This window comes from Eretmochelys imbricata, chromosome 9 (genome assembly GCF_965152235.1).
Source record: "Eretmochelys imbricata isolate rEreImb1 chromosome 9, rEreImb1.hap1, whole genome shotgun sequence".
NCBI classification, from domain to species: Eukaryota; Metazoa; Chordata; order Testudines; family Cheloniidae; genus Eretmochelys; species Eretmochelys imbricata.
In genome coordinates this window covers 43,143,076-43,166,641 of record NC_135580.1, presented here as the reverse complement: position 1 = coordinate 43,166,641, position 23,566 = coordinate 43,143,076, and the positions used below count along the sequence as shown (strand labels likewise).

Sequence of the window (23,566 nt, the reverse complement as noted above, 5' to 3'; positions counted from 1 at the left end):
CCATCCAGGCATCTGTTACAATAGTAGTCGATCTTTGTCCAGCAATAGAAGCCATACTTGGATCAATCAGAGAGAGATCCATTGAAAACATACTGGAAGAAGAAGAAGCAAGGACTTCAGTCCAGAACTTGACTAATGAAGAAACTTATATTGATTCCTTAAGTGAAGAGGACAAGAAGTGTTTGTTAAACCAACACTCACAAATCTACAACAGCAACTTCTGGATGTATCTTTTACAAATGCCTGTCTTATAAAGCGTCGACAGTTGAGTGGAGGGAGGTACTACCAGCAATGGGTCTGCCATGTGATTAGGGCAGAATAGAGAATTTGAGCACACAGTGGAATGTCACACGACGAATGAATTAAAATTTGACTTCAACTTCTTTTTTGTCATTACTAGTGGCTCGACCTGATCTTTGTGCTATGTTTCCTGTGATGCAAGAAGTAGGAATTCTTCTCTTGCTACTCCCAGTCACAACCGCTACAGCTGAGCATTCTTTTTCATCATTGAAGATATTTTTGTGTTCTGAAAGAAGTCACCTTCTGCCTGATCATATGAATGAACTAATGAGCATGTCAATTGAAGGACCAGAAGTATTGCATTGCATTTGGTAGTACTGCATTGCATTAACAGAGGTGTGCAAAATTACAAGAAGAAACCAAGAAGGAGATAGGTGTAGTACTTCATAGAAGGCTTGAGTAGCCAACTTTAATTTGTGTGATTTTAAAATATGAGTTAAATCTAATAAAATGGTCATGAAATATTTTTCTGTTTTTACTATTGTGCCATAAAGTTGACCTTTGCCCTCACGGTCTCATCCCTTAGCCCTCATCTCGCCCCCCCCCAGCCCCCTCCCCGTAAATTTGAACCCCCATTTCAATTCCTGGGGAAAACAAGTGTGCATCAAAAAAGGACTGAGGACCTTCTTTATGTTATTTTTACACAGCTTAAGAATCTTTCAGTTTTCCTCCTAGATTTTTTTAAATGGCTCAGCACCTGGCTTTTGAGCTGCCCATCTATGTTAGGAAAAAAAGTTCTTTGTCAGCCTTGACCAAAATAACAACAACAACAACAACAAAAAAGCCACAGAGAGATTTAGTGAGAGAGCCAAATATTTTTATTTATAATATGTTAATTCATTGGAGTGTAGAAAATACTGGTATGAAAACAATTTTTAGTGGAAGCAGTGATACTATTCTACATTTAGAGTAATGTGTCAGTTTAGGAACCAACCAAAACAACCAACCTATCAAAGCAAAACTGGATTCTTCATCTCTAAATCTATCAGAGAAGCTGATTTTCTTTTAGATAAAATCAAACAAGAAACTATGAGAGAGATCAGCTCATGGTAGGAATGTTACTAAGATCACCAATCCTAATAATCATAGCAACATAGAACTAGTCTTGCAGATAAGTGGGCCAGTTTCTGGGCTGATGTGAATCAGTGTTGCTCTATTGATGTCAATGGAGCTATGCTCATTTACACCAGATAAGGATCTCCTGATAGGTGTTCTAATCATTAATGGATCTATATTTATAGGATGGAAAGGCGATTGCTAAACTGAAGGTACTACTGGCTTTTTCATAGAGAAGAAGGCACAGAAGATTCTAGGTGAATTAACAATTCATTCCTGACCTCCAGCTGAAATTAAAGCTATAAGATACTGTCAAACCAAACACATATTACAGTACGAGTGCTGAACTGCTACATCTTTAAATACAATGCAGATCCAGTGTTTTAATTAGAGATGTGTTTATATTTAAATACCTGCCCAGCTGCCTGTTGGTGCCTCCCATTCTCCAAATATCTGGTATGTGATTTGCAGGGGGATGCCATGATTTTAGAACAGTCACAGAAATATGGTCTCCAAAGAAGTGAAGCTTCTGGAACAATCTACTATTCAAGATGGTAGTAGCCCTGAGTTGTTTTTATGGTTCTTTATGTAGCGTGATAGGTGTATGTAATGCTTTACAGATAAATAAAAAGAAACAACACCTGCCCACAGAGCTTGCAATCTAAATTAGACATAATGTTACTAGGAAAAACACTAAACAATGGGAGGAGTTAGAAGGCCTGAGTAAATTGCAGGATTACAATGGCAATGGGTTGTGTTTATTGGAGCTGGGTGCAAAACAGGAACAAGTTTCATATAATTTTCATGAAATACTTTGTTCCTTATTTTGGTAAAAATTTGAAATTTTGACTGAAAAATTCACCAACATTTTGAAAAATTTCAGCCAGCTCTAAATTGTGAATTTTGTCATTGACATTCAAAATTTTGATAATTTTTTGTCAAAATTATGAATTTCAAAAATATTTCAAGGAGCTGTATAATTTATGATTATATTTATTATTTGAATTATCATAGCACTTGGGAGCCTCTGTCATGGAACAGGACTCCAGTGGACTAGGCACTATGTTAGCTCTGTCTATTTCTTTCATTAATATATTGATATTTGGGCTCAGAATTTGGAAAGAGGGAAGAAGTGGCGATGTGGGGTGAAATTATGGCCCCACTGAAGTCAATGGAAAAATTCCCATTGATTTCAATGGGGCCAGGATTTCATCCATGGTGATTATAATACCTAGTCTAAAGCCCTACAAAACACTGTGTTTTCCAGTAACCACAATGTGGAAATAGTGCTTAGGAAAACCTAGAGTGTTCCCAAATCAATTCTTTGGCTAATCCTTCCTCTCCTCCCTCATGTACTGGATTCACACTTTAATGAAGATCCACGTCTGGATAAAGGAGGAAACCTGTGAAAGTAGAATCATTGATATTATCAGCATAGACTCCATTGTTTTCTTTTTCTTCTTCTCCATACACTTGAAGCCAAACTTCTTCTCCAGCACTCAGGTGAAGCAAAACAGACCCAGAAGCTTGGTCAACATTGTTTTTCTGGAACTGATCATAGGTGAATAGCACTGCCTTGTCCTTCTTGTACAGACTGACTTTCACATCTGTTATATACACAGTGAGGTGGTACGCAAAATAGTACAGGCCTGGGAGGCTGCAGTGGAACTTCCCTGTGGTTTCATCGTAGTGATTTTGTTCGTTGTAGAAGATTTTTGTGAATCTGATGGGAATGTTGGGGACGGGGGCTCTGCTTGTGAGCCCAACGCTGAAGGCAGATTGGTAAATGTAAGCACCTTCTCCCTTCTCCCCTTTCATCCCTGGGATTCCTGGAAATCCTCTTGGACCTTCAGTGCCAGGAGCTCCTCCCTCTCCAGTATCCCCTTTGGGGCCTGGCTCACCTACGGGGGAAAGTTATTTTGATTAGAGCACAGGTGGCGAGTTATATGGGCCCATGGTCCACCAATATTCAGGAACATGGGCCCGGCTCCACCAATGTTTGGGCTTATATTTTCAGAGCCCTTCTGTCCATAGGACGGACTGGGGCAACTGCCCCAGGCTCCGCGCTTTGAGGGGCCGCATGCTTCAGCAGGACTTGGGTCCAGGGCGGCCTGGGGGGGTCAGCGAGGGCCTGGCCCCAGCCTGCCCCACTCTGCTCCATCCCACCTCTACCCACCCCTGCTCCGCCCCCACCCCGGCTCCATTCCTCCCCTTCCCTCAATCCCCCATCCCTGCCCCATCTCTTCCCACCCCTGCTCCTCCGACCCTCCCCCATTCCCCCAAGTCTCCACCCCTGCCCCACCTCTTTCTGGCTTCCGCCCCCTCCCCCGAGCTACGCTGGGAGCTGACGGAGCGGGGTGAGCTGGGTCGGGTTGCTTGCTGCTGCCAGCATGAGCCCCCCCGCTTACTCCCCAGGCCACCCTGGACCCCACATCCCCCTGATGCATGGGGCCCCTCAAAGCGCAGGACCCGGGGCAGTTGCCCCAGTCTGTCCTATGGATGGAATGGCTCTGCTTGGACCCATTCTGGGCACCACCAAGAATTATACAAACTTGGCGTTCATGGTTTAGAGTGATCGTATTGGGAATTTCCAACAATAAACCAAATCAGACTCACATCAGCATATGTGCTGATATGATAATTCTCTAAACTCAGTTCCTGTCTGAGAACAGTGGGAGATGTTGGCCAGTGGCCAGTTGGGCGATATTTAATAGGCTCACTAATGCCTATTGAAAACAGGCCCATGAGATTTTAAATCCTTATTCAAAAGACTTCCATAAAAAAAACTCCAACATGGAGCTCAATTTATCTCAGAAAGACAAAGGGTTGACTCAACCCTGCTGGAATTCACACCCATACTTCAAGGGAGTGTAGCTATTTCAAATCTGATGCTTAGCTTTATTGAGCCGTTTCCTCTGGTTGCAGTGGATACGGCTGCAATGGTCCCTTGGTGCTCTTTGGGACTATCATTTGCACCCTGCATGGACATATATGGCACACTTTTGGCCCCATCATAAAATCCACTTTGAAGTTTTTGCAGTTATAATTTTTATGATTAATTATTTTACTGATTTTCATAAAGAAACAGACAATGAAAAGGACTAAAAGGAAATGACTTACAGCTAGTGTATGTTTCCAAATACCACATGCTTCATCGGATCTCCAACAGAATGATGGAATTACACAGTTTTACAAGCTGTCAAAGCTGCAAAATCTGACCAGACAATACTGCATAGACATAATGTGTTAGGGTGGGGGTAACAGTAATAAAACAGGAGAAGCCAAGCATAAATAGGGAGAGGGAAGGAGCAGACCAGCTGAGGGCAGGGTGCACAGGAGAGGAGGGGTTAGGTGGAATGAAGGTCTGCCATTCTTTGAGCCATCTCAACTTTTTTATTCAAAAAAGGTGGGGGGGGGTCCACATTTTTTCAAATCAATGTAATTGCTCTCTATGGCCATAAGCTATTCTTTCTTTGGCTGCTAACTCAGACAGGTCCAAACACCACTGCTTTATGTTGGGCATAAGCCTATTCTTCCATTTTTGTAAAATCATGCATTTGATGATCACTGCTGCCCTCAAAATCCAACGTCTTTATGGCACAGTTAAACCCAGCTTAGCAGATAAATAACCTAGGATATCATTTTCAGCTGAAGCTGGACATTATTTTAACGCTTGTGGCCGCCTCTTTTCACAGTTGCCTGACTTTTGGACAGTCCCATTGCGTATGCATCAGAGTTCCTTTTTCTTTGTTACAGCACCCACAAACATCCAGGGATATGGCCTTTTGCAACCTCTGTGGTGTTTTGTTGCAGCAAGGGTAGCCTGCAATCCACTGAAGCATTTTTAATTTTTTGTAATATGCTCTGCCATTGGGGTTCTTTTAAGGGCAGTGATAAATCGCCTTCCCATACTTTCACAAAGAACTCCAGACTAATCGAGTTCCTCTTTGTTAACAAAGTATGCATAATGGACATGGGCCTGAGGAGTTTTTGGAGTGTTTTTAAGTACTTGCCAGTACTTCTGGACCTCGGGCAGTCCAGGTCATCCTAACCAAATTGATACGTTAGCAAATGTCTGAACTGAAAGTACTGCCACGCAGCTGAGGTTGGCAGATCATAACTTTGTTTTAGTGTTAGAAAAGGGACAAAACCCTCATAGCTGACTAATTCGGAAATCCATACGATGCCCCTCTTCAGCTAGTACTTCCAAATTGTAGGTTTGTTCCCAATTGTCCCAAATAGGTGCTTTTGCATGATGGCAAATTGGAACTTCTTAGCTAGGATAGCCCTGACCCTTCATGCAGCCACCGCTGTAGGCACCTTCTCTTTTTTCCATTGGACAAAAAGAGGAGACCTGCGGGGGAATTAGGTGCATTAATACCTGTTCAGTTTCCACCCATGTGAGTATAAGGGTGTTGACATGCTGAACCATTTTGGCATCTGTGACATAAGAACATCAGAATGGTCATACTCGGTCAGACCAATGGTTCATCTAGCTCAGTATCCTGTCTTCTGACCATGGTCCATGCCAGGTGTTTCAGAGGAAAGTAACAGAACTGGGCAATTTATCAAGTGATCCATTCCCTATCAGCCAGTCCCAGCTTCTGGAAGTCATAGGTTTCAGGACATCTAGAGCATGGGGTTGTGTCCCTCACCCTCCTGGCTAATAGCCACTGATGGACCTATCCTCCATGAAGTTATGTAATTCTTTTTTTAAACTAGTTATACTTCTGGCCTTCACAACATCTCCTGGCAATGTGTTCCACAGGTTGACTGCACATTATATAATGAAGCACTTCCTTTTGTTTTAAACCTGCTGCTTATTAATTTAATTGAGTGATCCTTGGTGTGTGTGTTATGTGAATGGGTAAATAACACTTCCTTATTCACTTTCTCTACACCATTCATGATTTTATAGATCTCTATCATATCCCCCATCAGTCGTCTCTTTCCGAAGCTGAACAGTCTTTTAAATTTCTCCTTAAATGGAAGCTGTTCCATATTCCTAATAATTTTTGTTGCCCCTCTCTGTACTTTTTCCTATTCTCATATATCTTTTTTGAGATGTGGTGACCAGAACTGCACCCAGTATTCAAGATGTGGGTGTCCCATGGATTTATAAAGTGGCATGATATTTTCTGTCTTATTATCTATCCCTTTCCTAATGGTTCCTAACATTCCATTAGCTTTTTTGACTGCTGCTGCACATTGAGCAAATTTTTCAGAGAACTATCCATGATGATTCCAAGATCTCTTTGAGTGGTAACAGCTAATTTAGACTCCATCATTTTGTATAGATAGTTAGGATGATGTTTTCCACTCTGCATTACTTTGCATTTAATCAACATTGAATTTCATCTGCCATTTCTCCCCCCCCTCCATTTTCTATGATAAAAGCATAATATTAATTTTGTAAGTCTGGGGGACCAAACCCCCTTGGCTTTAAGGATTGGAGGTGGTAATCAAGGTCACTGATCAGAGACTCACAGGAAGGCTCTAATAATGCTATTAAATTTTCTAAAATAAGTTGGATGGATATACACAGATAAGTCAGAGGGATATATACAGGTATACTGCTTAGGGTATGTCATCTGCAATTAGACACCCACGGCTGGCCCATGCCAGCTGACTCAAGCTCGCGGGGCTTGGGCTGTGGAGCTGTTTCATTGTCCGGGCTCTGGGACCCTCCCACATTGCAGGGTCCTAAAGCCCAGACAGTACAGCCATATCCTTTAACTATAGAGGAGCTGAGGCAGGATATACATTTTTATTCTGTGAACCGTTCCTCACAGCCTGAGGGATGAACGATGGCCCCTATTTGTATCACTAACTATTTGGAAGAGTACAGAATCTAAATTTATTTTCACTAGTTTGTTAATATTTCTTGGTACTTTTATACCTAGGTACTCACTTGCATCAATTTGCCTCTGGAAATTCCATTGAGAGAAAGCCCCATTAGCTGCCAACCAGGAGAGTTCCAATAGTTCTGATTTTTCCCAGTTTATTTTGTAAGCAGATATTGATCCGAAGATTTGAATTAGTGATAGCTGTTAGAAATGTTAATGCACGTGCACAGTAATTGAAATAATTGTCATTTTTAATTTTATTTCTAGAATCCTCAAAAGCATAAACTGAAGTTTTTCACCTAAAAAACCAAAGCTAACCAAAAAGTTAACCAACCATAACCCAAAAATTATTTCAGCTGTTTGAGAAGAGACCTTCTAAGCCAAATTTCAGGTGAGAGCTACATTTTATAAATGACATAAAATAGTTGCTTAAAATGGAAATGCTGGTAATGTCGATATCTGATAATAATACAGTGACTTCAAATACAAACAAATATTGGCAAATTTGACCAGCTTTCTCCGTAATGCAAAATAACTGTACACTGCATTGAAATAAAAACAACAATCAGGTCCTTAAACATTCATTTAACGCTCTGACACCAACAGGAGCAGATAATTACACAGAATCAGTGGTTTCTTTATAGGGAAGAAGCCAGGAAAATTCTTTCCTCTAAATGGTTACCTGACTCCTAACATTTCAGAACTTTCCAGCCAAAGCATATATTTGTCCCCTCGTCTATATACACATTCTGTGCCTTGTGCTCTCATTTGCTAAATATGGGATGACACATTTACCTCCAAATAGCTCTGAGAATTTTAGGCCTGATTCAAAGCCCATGGAAGTCATTGGAAATCTTTCCATTGACCTCCATGAACTTTGAATCCTGTACCTACTGAGGCTTCCTTCCAAAAGAAATCAGGTCATGTTTGATTGAAATGGTATAGAATATTAAAGCCTCACGCAGACCTGGCTCTCCGTTCTCTCCCTTTTGCCCGTCTTTCCCATCCTTTCCATCTCTGCCAGGGAGACCGTTGTGGCCTGGATAGCCTGGTGCTCCTCCCATCCAGTTTGCACAAGGCCCTTTAGGTGGCTGTGGTTCTTCATCATCTGCTGTTTCAGTGTGATACAGTTTCACCACCAGCAGCAAGCAAAGGAGGAGGTTTGGCACCAGCTTCATTGTGAACTCTGAAATGGACAATGATTCTATTAGCATTTTAGTCCAAGGAACCTGAATACCAAAATGGTGATGGTCATTGAGCCAACAGAGACAGAAGACAAGCAGTTGAATGCATAAATCTTTCCCTGGGGAACTCCATTCCACTTAAGATTGACACATTAATAGAGTATAATTCTATTCCTTGAAATGCCTCTTCTCATCTCAGAGTTGGGCACCCTCAGCTCCCATTGAAATCCCAGGATCAGGCCCTTAGAAGCAAATGTACCCACCAATGCCTAGTTGAGTATCTTGATCAAGTGCTGGAATGGCAGGCTATGGTCCCTGCTCCTCTTCTGAGCCACCGCCACTCCCATGCACTGCTGCACACGGAGCCCCCTGCATAGTTGCGTTCTGCACTAAATAGCAGATGACCTTGCATGGCCATTCCCAAGCCCTTTCCTGCTTTATACTGCAGAACTCTTTTCCTGCTGGGGGCTCTTTGCACCCAGAGACGGAGTGCGGGGAGCGATGTGAGCAGGATTTGCCCTTCAATACATGACCTCTCTAAGCTCCAGGTCAACTCAAAAGCTTGTCTTTTGCCAACAGGAGTTGGTGCAATAGAAGATATTACCTCACCCAGTTAGTCCCTCTAATATTCTGGGGCCAACACAGTTACAACAACACTGCAAACATTTTGTGAACATCAGAGGAAATTTCACTTGTCTTCTGTCACTTACCGAGTGCCAATAACTTGTATATATTTTCCCACTCTCTTTATGGTATCTTCAGTGTTTTAAAGCAATGACTAATCAGAAACAGTCCTAATTCTGACCTCTCTTACCCTATTCTAAATTAGACAAAGGAGTTTTTCTGGTGCAAAACTACTGTGAAATCCAAAACCAAACCCTCCAGGACAGATTCTGAGTTTACTACTGGTGTAACTACAGAGTAATGCCATTGAAATCAACAGAGTCTCCAGTAACTCCATTGACATTAATGGCGTTTTTTTGGATTAACACCAGTGTAGCTGTGCTCAGAATCTTGACCTTAGATTTTTATGTTGAATATAGTGATGCCACCATGTCTGTTGTCTGCTTCTTTTGCAATGTTTCAGTCAATTAGATGATGACACAATCCAACTTTCTGCTTGGTTGAGTGAACAGCTGATGCAAAATACAGTCTGGCAGGACTCACAACAAAATCTCATATGCCACCATGCTGAACATGCAATATATTGTTATAGATACAGCACACTAACCTTGGAGCATCTACTGTCAGCAATCTACGTTCAGATTTCCAGCCTCCCATAGGTGATCCTATGAGATTTTATTGCTTTTTTTGTTTTCCATTGAGGTCTGTCAATGGGGAGAAGGAATCTGATGCACTAAGTATCTGAGAGTTGTATTACCAGATTTTTGCTCTTTCAAACTGGTTGCTTTTATATTAGAAGCAATTAGTATGACTTCCCAGATTAGCCCCTGCGGTAGTATTTAAGATCAGGATTACAGAATAAAAATCCTAAATTCACTATTTGAGGGTCAAATTCACCTCTATGCAGAGGGACATTGGGTTATACAATGAAACAAAAAGTAATCCCTGATCTGATGATCACAAGAGGCATGACAGATAATAAATTTTAATAAAGGGATGGTGTTGCAGGGCCAGTACCTCCCGTCGCCCTGGGGTGGGGTGCGTGGTAGCCAGGTGGTTACGTCAATATGGTTGCGCTCAGCCACTGAGCTGCGTAGTGCAATGGCTGGAGTCAGTAGGACTCCCCTTAACTGCAGGGGAGTGTGGCCCAATTTCCGGAGTCAATAGGACTCCCCTTAACTGCAGGGGAGGGTGGCCCAGTGGCTGGAGTCAATACAATCACCCTCAACTTTGGGGTAGTGTGGCCTAGTGGTCCGGGATGGAGGCTCCTCCGGGTTGCAACAATTGTGCCATTTACTGTACCAACCACTCCTGCTGAGCCTGGTGCCGGTTGGCCAGCTCACGCATCAGCTGTTGCTGCTGGGTAGTGAGCTGCTGTATCAGTTGTGCTAGACCTGCTGCTGCAGGGTCGCCTGTAGTTGTTGGTTCTCCAACAACCACTTAGAATCATAGAATCTCAGGGTTGGAAGGGACCTCAGGAGGTCATCTAGTCCAACCCCCTGCTCAAAGTAGGACCAATCCCCAACTAAATTATCCCAATAATTTCTTAGTATCCATCTTGCTTTGTAGTGGTTAACCAGCAAGGGGAACTCTGACCTTGCTTCGAGTAGTCCCTCCTCACTCGGGGCCTCTTAGCAGGTCCCGACTGTTGCCTGCATTCTCGACCACGTGTCCCAGAGCCAGTATGCCCCCCGTCACCCTGGAGTGGGGTATGTGTGTGATAGCCCCGTGGTTAAGTCAATATGGTTGCGCTCAGCAACTGGGCTGCATAGTCCAGTGGCCAGAGTCAACAGGCCTCCCCTTGTCTGCAGCGGAGTGTGGCCCACTGGCTGGAGTCAACAGGCCTCCCCTTGTCTGCAGGGAAGCATGGCCCAATGGCCAGAGTCAATAGGGCTTCCCTTGTATGCAGGGAAGGATGGCCCAACGGCCAGAGTCAATAGGGCTTCCCTTGTCTGCAGGGAAGCATGGCCCAATGGCCAGAGTCAATACAACCACCCTTGACTATAGGGTAGTGTGGCCTAGTGGCCAGAGTCAATATAATCACCCTTGGAGGCAGAGTAGTGTTGCCTAGTGGCCAGAGTCAATATAGCCACTCTCGGAGGCATGGTAGAGTGGCCTAGTGGCCGGTTCCTGGGGGCCGTCACCGGGGGGAGGCAATGGGAGGGGCTCAGGCCCACCCAACTCCACAAGGTCCCGACCCAGGGCCCTAACAGCAGTGGAGCAGTCCACTACTGGGTCAGTGGGGAATCCCACCAAAACACACTAACCTCATGAGGGTGGGAGGTACCACTCCTTCACCCTACCTGGGTCACTTCCAACCAGCTTGCCTGCAGCAGCGGTCCATAGGGTATAGGGGCCTCCAGGCTTCTCAGCGCCGGACACTCCCTGGGGTTCCGATAGTGGCAGGCCTCGGGCTTTTCAGCTCCCGTAGGTAAGGGCTGTAACGGCTCCTGGGATGGAGCCCCTACCAAGCATCCTTCCTCCTCAGCAGAGCACCCAGACTGAGCTATGCTGCTCCCTTTTATACTGCAGCAGCAGTTGGAGCATGCCCAGCCGGGCCTGGCTTCGGCTGCTGAGAGTGCTGCTTTAATCCTTTCTGCTCCAGTGCGGGGCCAGTCCACCCCATCACAGATGGTCATTACAATAAATCATCTCATTTTCTCCTGGCTAAAAATAAAAGTTGCTTCCACGTTTCAGGATGGATTTTCTTATGAAATTTAAATGTCACATTTTGAATGACATGTTATCAGCTATGATACAAATATGTTTAAGTGGGAAAAAATAAAAGAAACCATGGATAATCCAGTTGTAGGAACTGGAGAGTTTAAACAAACATTCAGAGTTCTATATAATAAAATACTGAAGGCCTGTAAGGACCAAACAAGACTTGCAAGCTCTAAAGCTTTTTTACTCAAGGCCAGATCCTGCCATGCTGTAGTAGTACAGTAATACTATTTTACTCTGCTAGCAATCCCATTGATTTTTATGGGCCTGTTCAAGAAGTAAGGCACTACGCAACATCAGTTGACCCTCAGTGACTAGACAGGTCTATAGGAATTAGAAACAAACATTTGTAAGAAGTGTCTTTGTCTCTCTCTCAGAGAAGTCTGCTGCTCCACTGGAACAAGGGATGCAGCAATGGTTTCTGAGCAGGTCGGGACAAGTGAAATCAATGCCTGTAAATGCCAAAAAAATATTATCTTCAGGGTGAAGGCATCTCTGAGAATGTTTGGCAAACGGTGGGGTACATATCTGGGCATGGTCTAGCAATGCCTCTTCACTGTACCCAGGGGACTAAGATAAAAAGAGGAGTGCTGGTATGATTGCTATTTCAGGAATACATATTCAGGATCCAGCTATGCTTGGAACACATGCATCTTCAGTGTGCCAACTAAGTACTCTGTCCAAGCTGTCAGTAACGGCTTTGTTGACACTTATATTGTACGGCTTTATTGTAAAATGTGATATAATTCAATACAGCAAGATTTTTAAAAATTAAATATTTTAAGCAGTGCATTTTGATGATCTTATTGGGGCCATATTCTGGTATCACAGAAGCCCCATGAGTCTGAAATTTCTGTGTGATATTAACAAGCTGGTCATATTATACAAGCCTTGGGCCACATCCTCACTGGGTGCAATTTAACTTTAATGGAGCGACACTGACTTTTACCCGCTCCAGGAGGGTCAGGCTCCTTTTGTTGAAATTACACCAAAATGGGATTCTGAGATAAATGAAATCAAATGACTTTCAAGGATGCTTCTGATTATATTGAGGGAACAGGAAATCAGTTGCAAGTTCTATAATTTAACAGCAAAACACCACGGACCGCAGAACCCAGTGAATGGTATCTATTTTCCTTGTCAGAAAGGCAAATCACAGTGCAGATGACATCCTTGTTGAGTCATGTAGAAGCTTAGAAGGATGAGTATATAAAAATAAAATGATCAAATTAGAGCATTAGGTATGCATTTGGCAGCCAGCATGGAGAGTCAATTATAGTTAAAACTATTTTTGCTGGCTAAGTTTTTATGTTTTTCTCCTCTCTGATATGAAAAGCAACACTATGCCACAGTGTGTTAGTGAGGATTCATGGCAACCGGATACAAAGCTATTCTATGTTTGACTCTAGTCCCAAATCCTTTGTACATTACTTCTCAAAGATGCCAATTCGTTGGCCATAAATATGTTGCTAAAGGGCAATGTTGGCACAAGAACAAATGGTATAACCTGGCCATGAATAAATTTCGGCTGGAAATTAGAAGCAGCTTTCTACACATCAGTGGTTCGGTTGTGGTGGCAAACAACCTAACTAGTTTGAAAATGGAGCTTGATACATTTATGAATGGGATTATATGATGGGATCCAGTGCAATAGCATGCACTGGATTTGATGACCTAGGAGGTTCCTTCCAATCCTGTGTCCTCTGTTTCTATGTCCTATGCTGCACAAAAGAAAAAATTCTAGGGTGTGTTGCACATTTGCAAACAGTTGTGAAGAAGAATAGAACTCTGCACTAGGTATAACACATTTACATTGTTTGCATTTCCATTCCTCTTTGATCCTAGCATTCATCAATGTAATATAAAACCATACAGAGATATAAGAAATGTATTGGGGGTTCAGTTTGAAAGGCTGAGCTAATAAATATTGGTAACTAATGGATGAGCTAATTTTAGTGGGTCTCAGTTAATTTAGTAGCTATCAAGAGAATTTAAATTAAAATACATTTTATAAAGTGCATTTCTTTATTAGCATCGGTCTGTATAACATTAATAGAAACAATGCCATTCTTACGTGGTTAAAGAATTATCTTTGAACACTATGCTAAAGCTATATCAAAAGCCTTGTTGCATATTGCACAAAGCCGAGAAATAATGTCATATTATATTATCAAACTCAAACATTTTCTTTCAGAGGAGTCTGACCAATGATGTGGCTATTATTATTATTTATTTGGATTAAATGCAGACAGAATGAATGCTAACAAGACACAACTACATTTGCAGTGACTGCCCCAAGGACCTTACTACCCAAAGCTGTGCTATGTAAAGCTTTACGTTTCTGTATGGTAAGTAAGTATGTGAACTACTCATAGTTTAAAGATCATTTGAGCAAAATCAAGCTTTCCATGATTCTTCTAAGAAAAAGGAGTGAAATCTAAATGTACTAATTACCGTAAATGCTCCATTGTTTTCCCTGTTGTTCCAGATCTGTTTAGAATTAGTTTTTTGATTGCTAATTCAATGGAGTGCTTTTGAAAGCAAAGATCACCCACTCCCTAAAAGAGATGTGTTATTCTGGTTTTAAAATAATCACTTGGTTTACCAAGGATAACAATACCTAACCTTAATAATAATAAATGGAATTTCCTTAGAACATGAAAATCTATATGAATGATTCAATCCAAAAGAAAAAAACCCCAGAGCTTTAACAAAAATGGGTCTTACCAGCTGCTTTAGAGTCCTGGATGGTTTGCTGTAGTCCCTTTAGAAATGCAGTGGAGAGAACAGTCATGCCACCACATCATTATCTCCAGGGGGCATGTGGAACTGTCAGTTAAGATGCTCTCCTTTCTATTTGCTATTGAGCATGCTGATTTAAAGCATGGTATTTCTCATCAGTTTTCCTGTCTGCAGCTCAATTTTGGGCCACTTTTCTAAATTCTAATCACAAAGTGATATGCTTTATTGAAAAAAATCAGCTGATGTTGAGAATTTTCAAGCCAACTGCAATTTATATTGATTAAGTCACTGTTTGGTAGAAAAGTCTATATTTTAAGTTTTTAGCTGTCAAAGGTTTGGCTTTTGTAATCTACTATCAATATCTGCAGCATAATGTGAAGTAGGAAGCATTGTTAGTAGTCTGGGAGAAAATATGTTAATAGATTCTGATTAATATATCTTGAATGGGAATTCTATGTTTTCACTAGTATTACTTAATGAATGGCTGTGTGACATTTGTTTCTTTTGCTTTTTAACAGAAAAGGCATTCAAATCTTCTGGAATACTTACACTGTGATGTCAAATTTATTATTGGGAGCCCCCACCACCAACGAGGGAATGTACTGATGAAGAGAGCAGTGTGGGTTGCTAAGAGAATTTGACAACAAAAAGACCCTGAGCTATATGGCAACCCAACCATCATCAGTCACCAGAGTAATTACAGTTCAGCTGCTTATGGGTCAACATATCAGAAACTTGCTACCAGTCTTAGAGGTAAAAATAAGTCTTTGTCCTATGTGGCCTTCCTTAAAGGATGAGAAGTTAAGAGATCTCAAACCTAAGAGGTCTTAGGCTTTCTTGTATCATCATCAGAATGCAGCCCAAAACTTCCTTGAATGTAAATTAGGAGACTGATAAAAATGAATGCGGACAAATATTATACAACATGTGCTGTTGGAACTGGATGTAGCTGAACAGCGAGGTCCAGGACCTCAAAGGTGCCTAACTTCAATTGAAAGCCCTTTAGGCACCTAAAATCAATGGGAGTTAGGCAACTAAGTACCTTTGAGGATCTGGGCCTGAGATCCTACACAGCTGAACATGACCAAGGTACTTAATACAGAAGAAATATATAGCTTCTGAAATCACTTCCACCTGTGCAATGGAATGTCTTTCACTCTCTACAGGTTTGTAGGGTGGATGTGAGAGAGGAGCAGAACTTGTCCACAGTCCTTCCTTGCTTTGGCAAAATCTGCAGTAACTCCAGCGGGCGTTTTGCCTGAGTAACCAATACAGGATTCGACCCAATTGTATTGAAACTAAAAACAATTTGGCAAACCGGAGCTCAGTTTTTGAACCCCTTCCTTTGGAGGGTCAGTTTGACAGTAAGGCCTGTTTTCTGTGCCTGCAAGTCAAACTCAACTCTGAAATGCCAGTTCTGGACATCTTATTAAGGCGTCCATACTTGAAAAGTGGGCCCAATATGTTTAGTCGCTGGTGTTTCTTTTAAAGAATGGCATTTGGATTCAGCTGTCTGCAAAATACAGTGGTGACAAATCAAACACTATCAGCAGCTTGCAGAATAGTATCACCAATTTGCAGAAGATGTGCAGAAAGCAGCATGACTGTTTTGTATCTGGAGAAACAATCAACAGATCGAGCCTCCGGCAGCCTTTGACATTTGCAGCTATTTATGTTTTATATACACTTGATTTGCAAATCAGTGCAGATCTTAACACAGCCAGCCCTTGTTTTCATCAGCCAAGTGAAATATTATACGATCCATTAAGTTATATTTGGCTACATGATGTGAAAGCACTTGAAATGCTCTGCATTCTGCCTGGTGACAAGCAAAAATCACTCCACCAAATTAGAACTAGAACAGTGGTGTCATATGTTAAGATGTTATTCAGAGGCAGCTGGTCTGGTTGGGGTTGCTGTGTCTCTTCAGTGCAGAGATAATGAGCCCATGAGCCAATGAGCCAATTCTATTCCTTCAGTGCACTTTCTGCTTTCAATGTATTCACCAGATCAGCAGCACAGGAGAGTGGTCCCACTGTAGTAACAGAGCTAGGGATCCCAGTATGGGTCTAACACTATTTTCTCTCTTAGTGCCTGATCCAAAGCCCAGTGGCAATAATTGAAAGATGCCCATTGACTTCATGGGCTTTCCTTACAAACAAAAACTAATCAGAAAATTATTTTTAAAGTCATGTGAACATGAATAAAAATATAGTGGGACTGAAACTGCTTTCTATGTCATCTATACTTGGTCTACATGGGGCCTGTAGTAAATCATCATTGGTGTAATTCCACTGACATCAGGGAAGGGGGAATTTGGCCCTTGATTTTTAACTTCGGTATGCTAGAAATACATTGTTATTGGCAAAACTTTCCAGGGTCACTGACTCTGGTGGGAGACACTATATTATACTTCCCCAGGCTGGGCTGGTCCCAGCAAACAGGGAGGATTCACTTCTACAGAGGGCACTGCTTGCCCTTCCTTGGGATTCCAACGTCTGGGGCAGATGTAAAATCTCCATAGGACCCCACTGAAGCTGCTGAGGGGATTTGCTTAATCAGTGCAACCCTGGCCACTCAAGCCATTCCCCCTCTCTGGCTAATACCACTCACTTTTTGGCCTGTGCTGACTCTCCCCGGCAATCAGGCAGTTGTGGCTGTTTTGCACTGGAATTAACTGTGATTGTGAAGATGGGGACAAAGGAGCAGAGAATCCAGCCAGTCCCTTTTCACTAGACCTATCTAAGCTAGGTTTGCAGAGACTTCAGATTTCCAGACGGGTTCCGTGAAACCCCAGAACATCAAGTGGCATCCCAGAAGGAGGGTCTAACCTGTCACACATGGTATGCCCACATCTTGGATACTGCGTGCAGATGTGGTTGCCCCATCTCAAAAAAGATACATTGGAATTGGAAACGGTTCAGAAAAGGGCAAGAAAAATTATTAGGGGTATGGAACAGTTTCTGTATGAGGAGAGATTAATAAGACTGGGACTTTTCAGCTTAGAAAAGGGACAACTAAAGGGGGATATAATAGAGGTCTATAAAATCATGACTGGTATGGCGAAAGTAAATAAAGAAGTGTTATTTACTTCGTCTCATAACACAAGAACTAGGGGGCACTAAATGAAATTAATAGGTAGCAGGTTTAAAACAAACAAAAGGACGTAATTCTTCATACAACGCACAGTCAACCTGTGGAACTCTTTGCCAGAGGATGTTGTGAAGGCCAAGACTACAACAGGGTTCAAAAAAGAGCTAGGTAAACTCATGGAGGATAGGTCCATCAATGGCTATTAGCCAGGATGGGCAGGGATGGTGTCACTAACCTCTGTTTGCCAGAAGCTGGAAATGGGTGACAGGGAATGGATCACTTGATGATTACCTGTTCTGTTCATTCCCTCTGTGGCACCTGGCACCGGCCACTGTCCGAAGACAGGGTATTGGGCTAGATGGACCTTTGGTCTGACTCAATATGGCTATTCTTATGTTCTTATAGTGTCACTAAGGCCAATACTATGGTGTATTGGAGGCAGGGTTTTTTTTATCATGGCCAGCTTGCTAAAGGAGCACTCCCCTTTGAAAACCAAAATTAGTCTCAAGACAAAAATCCTTAGAGTGATGCAGATCTGTGGGGAAAACATTTGGCAGTCCTTTTTTGTAAACCTTGTTTAACAACTTAATTAAAGTCACTTTTCCGAATCTCTCTCAGCTTGTTTAAAAGGCAGGTTTCTTCAACAAAATTCTCTTCTGTCAATATCTCATGTAGCATTTTGATAGTTCTCAAGCTTTTGTGATACTGAAATTGGCAACATTTGTAGCTGAGTTCCAAATAAATAAAACTGTGCCGTTGATTTTTTTGCTTGTTTCAGATCTTGTAATTTTGCAAATAAGCATGTCCTGAGCTACCAAAAAAATCATCAACTTTGAATTCAGCTTTTTGGTTTTCATGGTCATATGTGGTAGTCCTTTCTTCATTATGCAATGTTTTCCTCTGTATGCCTCTTTTCTTCTTGAAATCTTGTTCAAGCCCAAGCCAGCTACTACAAATGTTGACTCATCAAGAAGCAGAGGCCAAGATTCATAAAGATACTCCACTTTACTTAGAAGTGAAATCATCTATTTTGATTCTTCACTAAGTGTAATCTGACAACTTTGAAGTAAACGTCTTACATTTTCAAAAGCTTGTAGGGTTTTAAACCAGACGCTGGCCAGTAAAATGAATCTGAAAGATGTTAACCATTTAGACAAACAGTCCACTTCATTGCATAAATCTGCAAGCAAGTCAACTTCTTCTTTCAGTTTCACCAAAACTTGTAGAATTTCCCTGGCTCTCTTCACTGGTGGTTTTACTGCTTCAGTTCTTGCACTCCACCGAGTCCATGACATACTGTGCCACAAAATGTCTGCAGTTTCCTGTAGAATTTTCCATCAGGCAGGACTGGAACTGAGCAAGTCCACTGATGGACTGATCAGGGAGACAAATCATTTTGGGAACTTGAAATCTCTGACATCATTTAGGGGAACAGTGAATCGAAGGTGTGTTATGCTGCTCTATTGCATTTAATTGTATCATTCTGGTTTAATTTGCATTACAAAAGGTCAAGTTAATCTCTGGTGTAACTCTATGGGCTCCAGTGGAGATTCACCAGGGAGGATGTTTAATCACAGAGTGTAGTATTGTCTAATTTAATTATACTTTGATGCACACTGTGTTATATTATTATGTGGCATATGGCCTTACACTTGGAAATTTCTCATCACTTCGTGGCATTTTGGATGTATTACACAGTGTTAAACACTTTACAACACAGTATATATAGTCTGACCTGGTGTAAATCAGCATAGCTCTATTGAAGTCAATGGAGTCATGCTGATTTATAGCAGCTGAGGCTCTGGCTTGGAGATTCTTGCAGTGAATATCACTGCAGGAACCTCGCTTCTAATCTTCTTTGAACCCACAGAGACAGAGGTGGCTGCAGTTCTGAACCCTGTTCTTTTCCAGTATCTGGCCTAAGGGAACATGCAGAACCATTTGGTTTGGGTAGATAGATGCTAGCTAGTGCTGAGGAGGAATTCAGTAGAGAGCCACTCGTTTTACACTTGTTTTTTCAGTGCACACTTCACTATGGTGTCTGAAGGCCTCACACATATTATTGAGCTTATCTTTACAATGGCCCTGTGAGGTTGGGAAATATCATCTCCATTTTATAGGTGGGGGCCAGAGGACCAGAGAGGGGAAATGCATTGTCCCAAGAAGTCTGTGGCCAGGAATTGAACTCAGATGTTCTGAATCTTAGTCTATCACCCTAATCACAAAACAATCCTTCCCCCTTTGCTCTAGTGTTCCTTGTCACAATCCTTGCTTCAGACAAAGCCCAGGTACACTGGAGCTGAAGGACATAGCACTGTAGTTTGTAATTAGAATAATTGGTGTTTCATGACCCAGTCTGATCAATGGAAACAAAGCGTTGTTTCTTGTAGCTGTGTTGGTCCCAGGATATTAGAGACCTGAAGAAGAGCTCTGTGTGGCTCGAAAGCTTGTTTCTCTCACCAACAGAAGTTGGTCCAACAAAAGATATTACCTCACCCACCTCTAAATGGAAACAAACTGAGACATGTTCTGGTTGTGATTGATGACCGTGCCCTGCCACATACTGCCTGGACCGCTGGCCCTTGTGGTCATGTCAGAGCCACACATCACCATGCACCTCTAGTGCCCAGTCCTCATCACTGAAAACAAGAGAAGAACCCCAATGACCGTTGGCCACATTCAGCTCTAATGTGAGCACATGCAGCTCCACTGGCTGTATTTGGCCCATGATGTTTCATGGGTGGGGGGCAAGTTAATAGGGAGATTGGAGTTACCTTTCACCATAGCTAAGGTGGCAGAAAAAGTGTTAGCTTTCCTTTGAAGTGCCACTGCAATATTAACTCCTCTAGGCAACACCTCCGAGGGAACCTCCACTTCTCTCAGCCCCAGCCATGCTCATCTGAAACTATTCCCTCATGTTATCTCAGGAATATTGGGTGTATGTTTGAAAGTATTGTGACACTGTGGGGTTCAGCCCAGACCAGTAAGTGGTTGTGTCACCATCTGCTCTGCAACTCTGGGTGCCTTAAATGATCTGGCACACATCTCTGACACCAACAGCCAACGTGCAAGCAGACAGGTATCACCCTGGCTTCCACTGCCCAGGTACTTTTTTGCAGGGTGACCTGAGCACCCTCCCAGTCCTGAATTTCCCCCACACCATCTGCCCTGTAGTGTCCAGCCCTCTTTCTGAACACTTACAGATGTTATTAAGTTTGCTGCTCCCTTAAAGAGACAGCACCCAGCAGTTTATTACTTTAACAAACCCTCTGTTTTAGTCAAAGCTCTGAACTTGTTTGTAGTACAGGCAAAACAAGTTTATTAAACAAAAAGTAATAGGTTTAAGTGACACCAAGGATAGGGAATGAAGATAGAAAGGGTTCCAAGCGAACAAAAGTAACAATACTCTTCTAAGACTAACATCTGAGTTCAGAAACAAGAGTCTTATTCAAAGAAGTGTTTCTTACCAAGTCTTTTTTCTAGCATGGTTGGCCAGACTCTCTGGCCAGGCCCCTTCATAGAGCTCCAAGTGCTCGGATCCTTTGTCTCTTCTGGTGAAGGATGCCAAAATGGCTTTTTCTCTCTCCTTATGTCTTCCCCAAGTTCACTGACCCTGCTTCAAGAGGCAGGAAGGCTTTGGGGGGCTGGGGACGGAGTCTCCATCCCCCATTGAGATTGAGTTGTCATCTTTCCCTACATGCTCTCCTGATGGCTTTGTTTTCTTTGCATGTAAATGTGCTTTTCTTTTGTTGGTCACACCTTGCTTAATTTTACATCGAGACCCATCGAAGCAGGCGGAACCACAAGCCTTTGTCTGGAGCAGGCGTGATTTAGGCACTGCTTGCCAGACAAATTTTAGGAACATCTTTCCAGCACATCTCTTCAAAGTCCTTCGTGGATTTATTGTACATACATCACACCAAAAATATTAATCATTAGTGAGTTATTCGTTTTCCAGTGGTATGTCACATGCTACCTTTTGTGTATATATCATGACAAGTGTGGCAATTGACATTGGGTGCTCTTAGGATCACAAGTATCCATTTTTGAATATTTGAAATTATTTAAATATTACAATCCAATTCTATGTATACCACATGGAATCTGGGTCAGCCAATCAGATTGCTTTATGGCTGACCACTAATCACAGATCTATGATAAACCTTGAGAAGTCAGATTGCTATATTAACCACAGATAAATATTATTTATTTGTATTATAGTATCATCTACAGGCTCTAGTCAAGGCTGGGGACCCTTTGTGCTAGACCCTCACTGTATAAACTTGGTCCAGATCCAAAGTCCATTGTAAATCAATGAAAAGACTCCCACCAATTTCAGTGGGCTTCAGCTCAGGCCCTTAGCCTCAGAGATGGTCCTTGCCCTACTGAGCAAAGGTAAATGATCTTTCCTGTGCCAGGCATAGAGTTGAGGGAGCCACAGTGCAAATCTCCTGCCTCACTGCTATTCAGCCAGTATTGTTCCTGATCTGAACCAACCCCCAAAGTCTCTTACAGACAGACAGACAAATAGAAAAATCCCATTGAGTTGAATATTAGGCCTGACTTTGCTCCCAACTGGATTTTGTGACTCATGGGGCCCAACTGATCCTGGGTGTAGCACGATTGAATTGGGTTGAGTTGGTTTATGTGAATACCAGGATTTCACAATTCTTGCCATTTATACCATGCCCGTTTGCCAGGTTAACTGAGAGAGACATTGTTACCAACCTGGGGCCAATACCAGGTCTGTGGGGGATTGTAAAATTAATTTACAACTTTCTTCACTATGGACACTGCACCTTTGGCACACGGCCCATCAGTGAAATCCTCTGGCGGGCTGGGACAGTTTGTTTACCTGCAGGGTCCACAGGTTCAGCCGATTGCAGCTCCCACTGGCCGCAGTTCACCGTTCCAGGCCAATGGGGGCTGTGGGAAGTGGCGTGGGCCGAGGGATGTGCTGGCCGCCCTTCCTGCACCCTCCCCCCCGAAGGTGTGAGCCTAGTTGTAGTCAGACTTTTGGGACCAATGGGTCGCTGGATCCCATCTCACCAACTGGAGGAACATATTCCTGACCCAATACCATGGATAGTGGATGTATGTCAGAATGCTGGCAAAACCTCCTCTGTTACCAAGGTGAGATGCTGCTGCCAGACATGCTACAGTAGTTTATAAATAAAATAACAGGTGTGTCCCATCCCAGTCTGATAAACTGGAATGTAGATGCTTAGGGGGACCAAAGGGGTTGGCAACTTGTGTAGCTAAAGTTGGGATGCGCAGCTTCTAAATTCCTGCTGCTCACTGGCATGACCTTTTAGCTCTCACTATTGCTTTGTCTGCATGGGATGATGACATTGGGTTATATAACTAATGATAATTAACGTACATTAAGTGGCACAGTTTTTAGCCTTACCTAACACTCCTGGTAGTCCCACGACCAAACAACACGCTCTTGAACGTGACAGTCCTTATTTACGCTGAGTATTTAGCACAGTATTAGTTTATACTGTTCTCACACAACTTCATTACCCAGTGTAGACAAGTCCTGTTATGGCAACAAATCCCCTCCCTGGGCCAATTTAGAAACAGTGTAAATTCATCCCTGAGGTAGGACCTGATCCAATGCTCATTGAAGTCAATGGAAAGACTCTTGTTGATTTCTATGGATCTTGGATGGGGCTCAAATTCTACAGAGCCTGAGACAATGGAAGCAGCTCACTGGGGAGTGTCACAGCATGGCTGGCCCCTTCAAGGGGAAGTGGGGTCTCAGCCCTACCTGTGAGAAGATCAGTTCACCTCCCCAGGTGGTTAATAATGAATGAGGTAATGAGGTCATGTGATTAATTGAGACCAGGCCTGGGGATATAAGGGAGAAAGGGGGCAGACTCTTGTGGCAATGGAATGCTTAATGTGCTAATTAGGGGAAGCTGGGTATGCTCGGTAGGCCAGAAGCCTTGGATGTGGTAGCTGAGCAGAAGGCTCCTGAATGAGACCTTTGAC

General features: G+C 42.6%; 1 protein-coding gene across 1 annotated transcript in view; it reads right to left on the bottom strand.

Moving 5' to 3' along the window:
• Positions 1–1,177: 1,177 nt before the first annotated feature.
• The window catches only part of ADIPOQ (adiponectin, C1Q and collagen domain containing), a 57,275-nt gene continuing 34,886 nt past the window's right edge, over positions 1,178–23,566 (bottom strand). Inside the window, exons 4-5 of the mRNA XM_077825878.1 lie at positions 8,170–8,388; positions 1,178–3,257 (exon numbers count right to left, since the gene is read on the bottom strand). Of these exons, the coding sequence (XP_077682004.1) occupies positions 2,725–3,257; positions 8,170–8,380 (744 nt within the window). The 5' untranslated portion in view covers positions 8,381–8,388 and the 3' untranslated portion in view covers positions 1,178–2,724. The remainder of the gene's footprint in view (positions 3,258–8,169; positions 8,389–23,566) is intronic.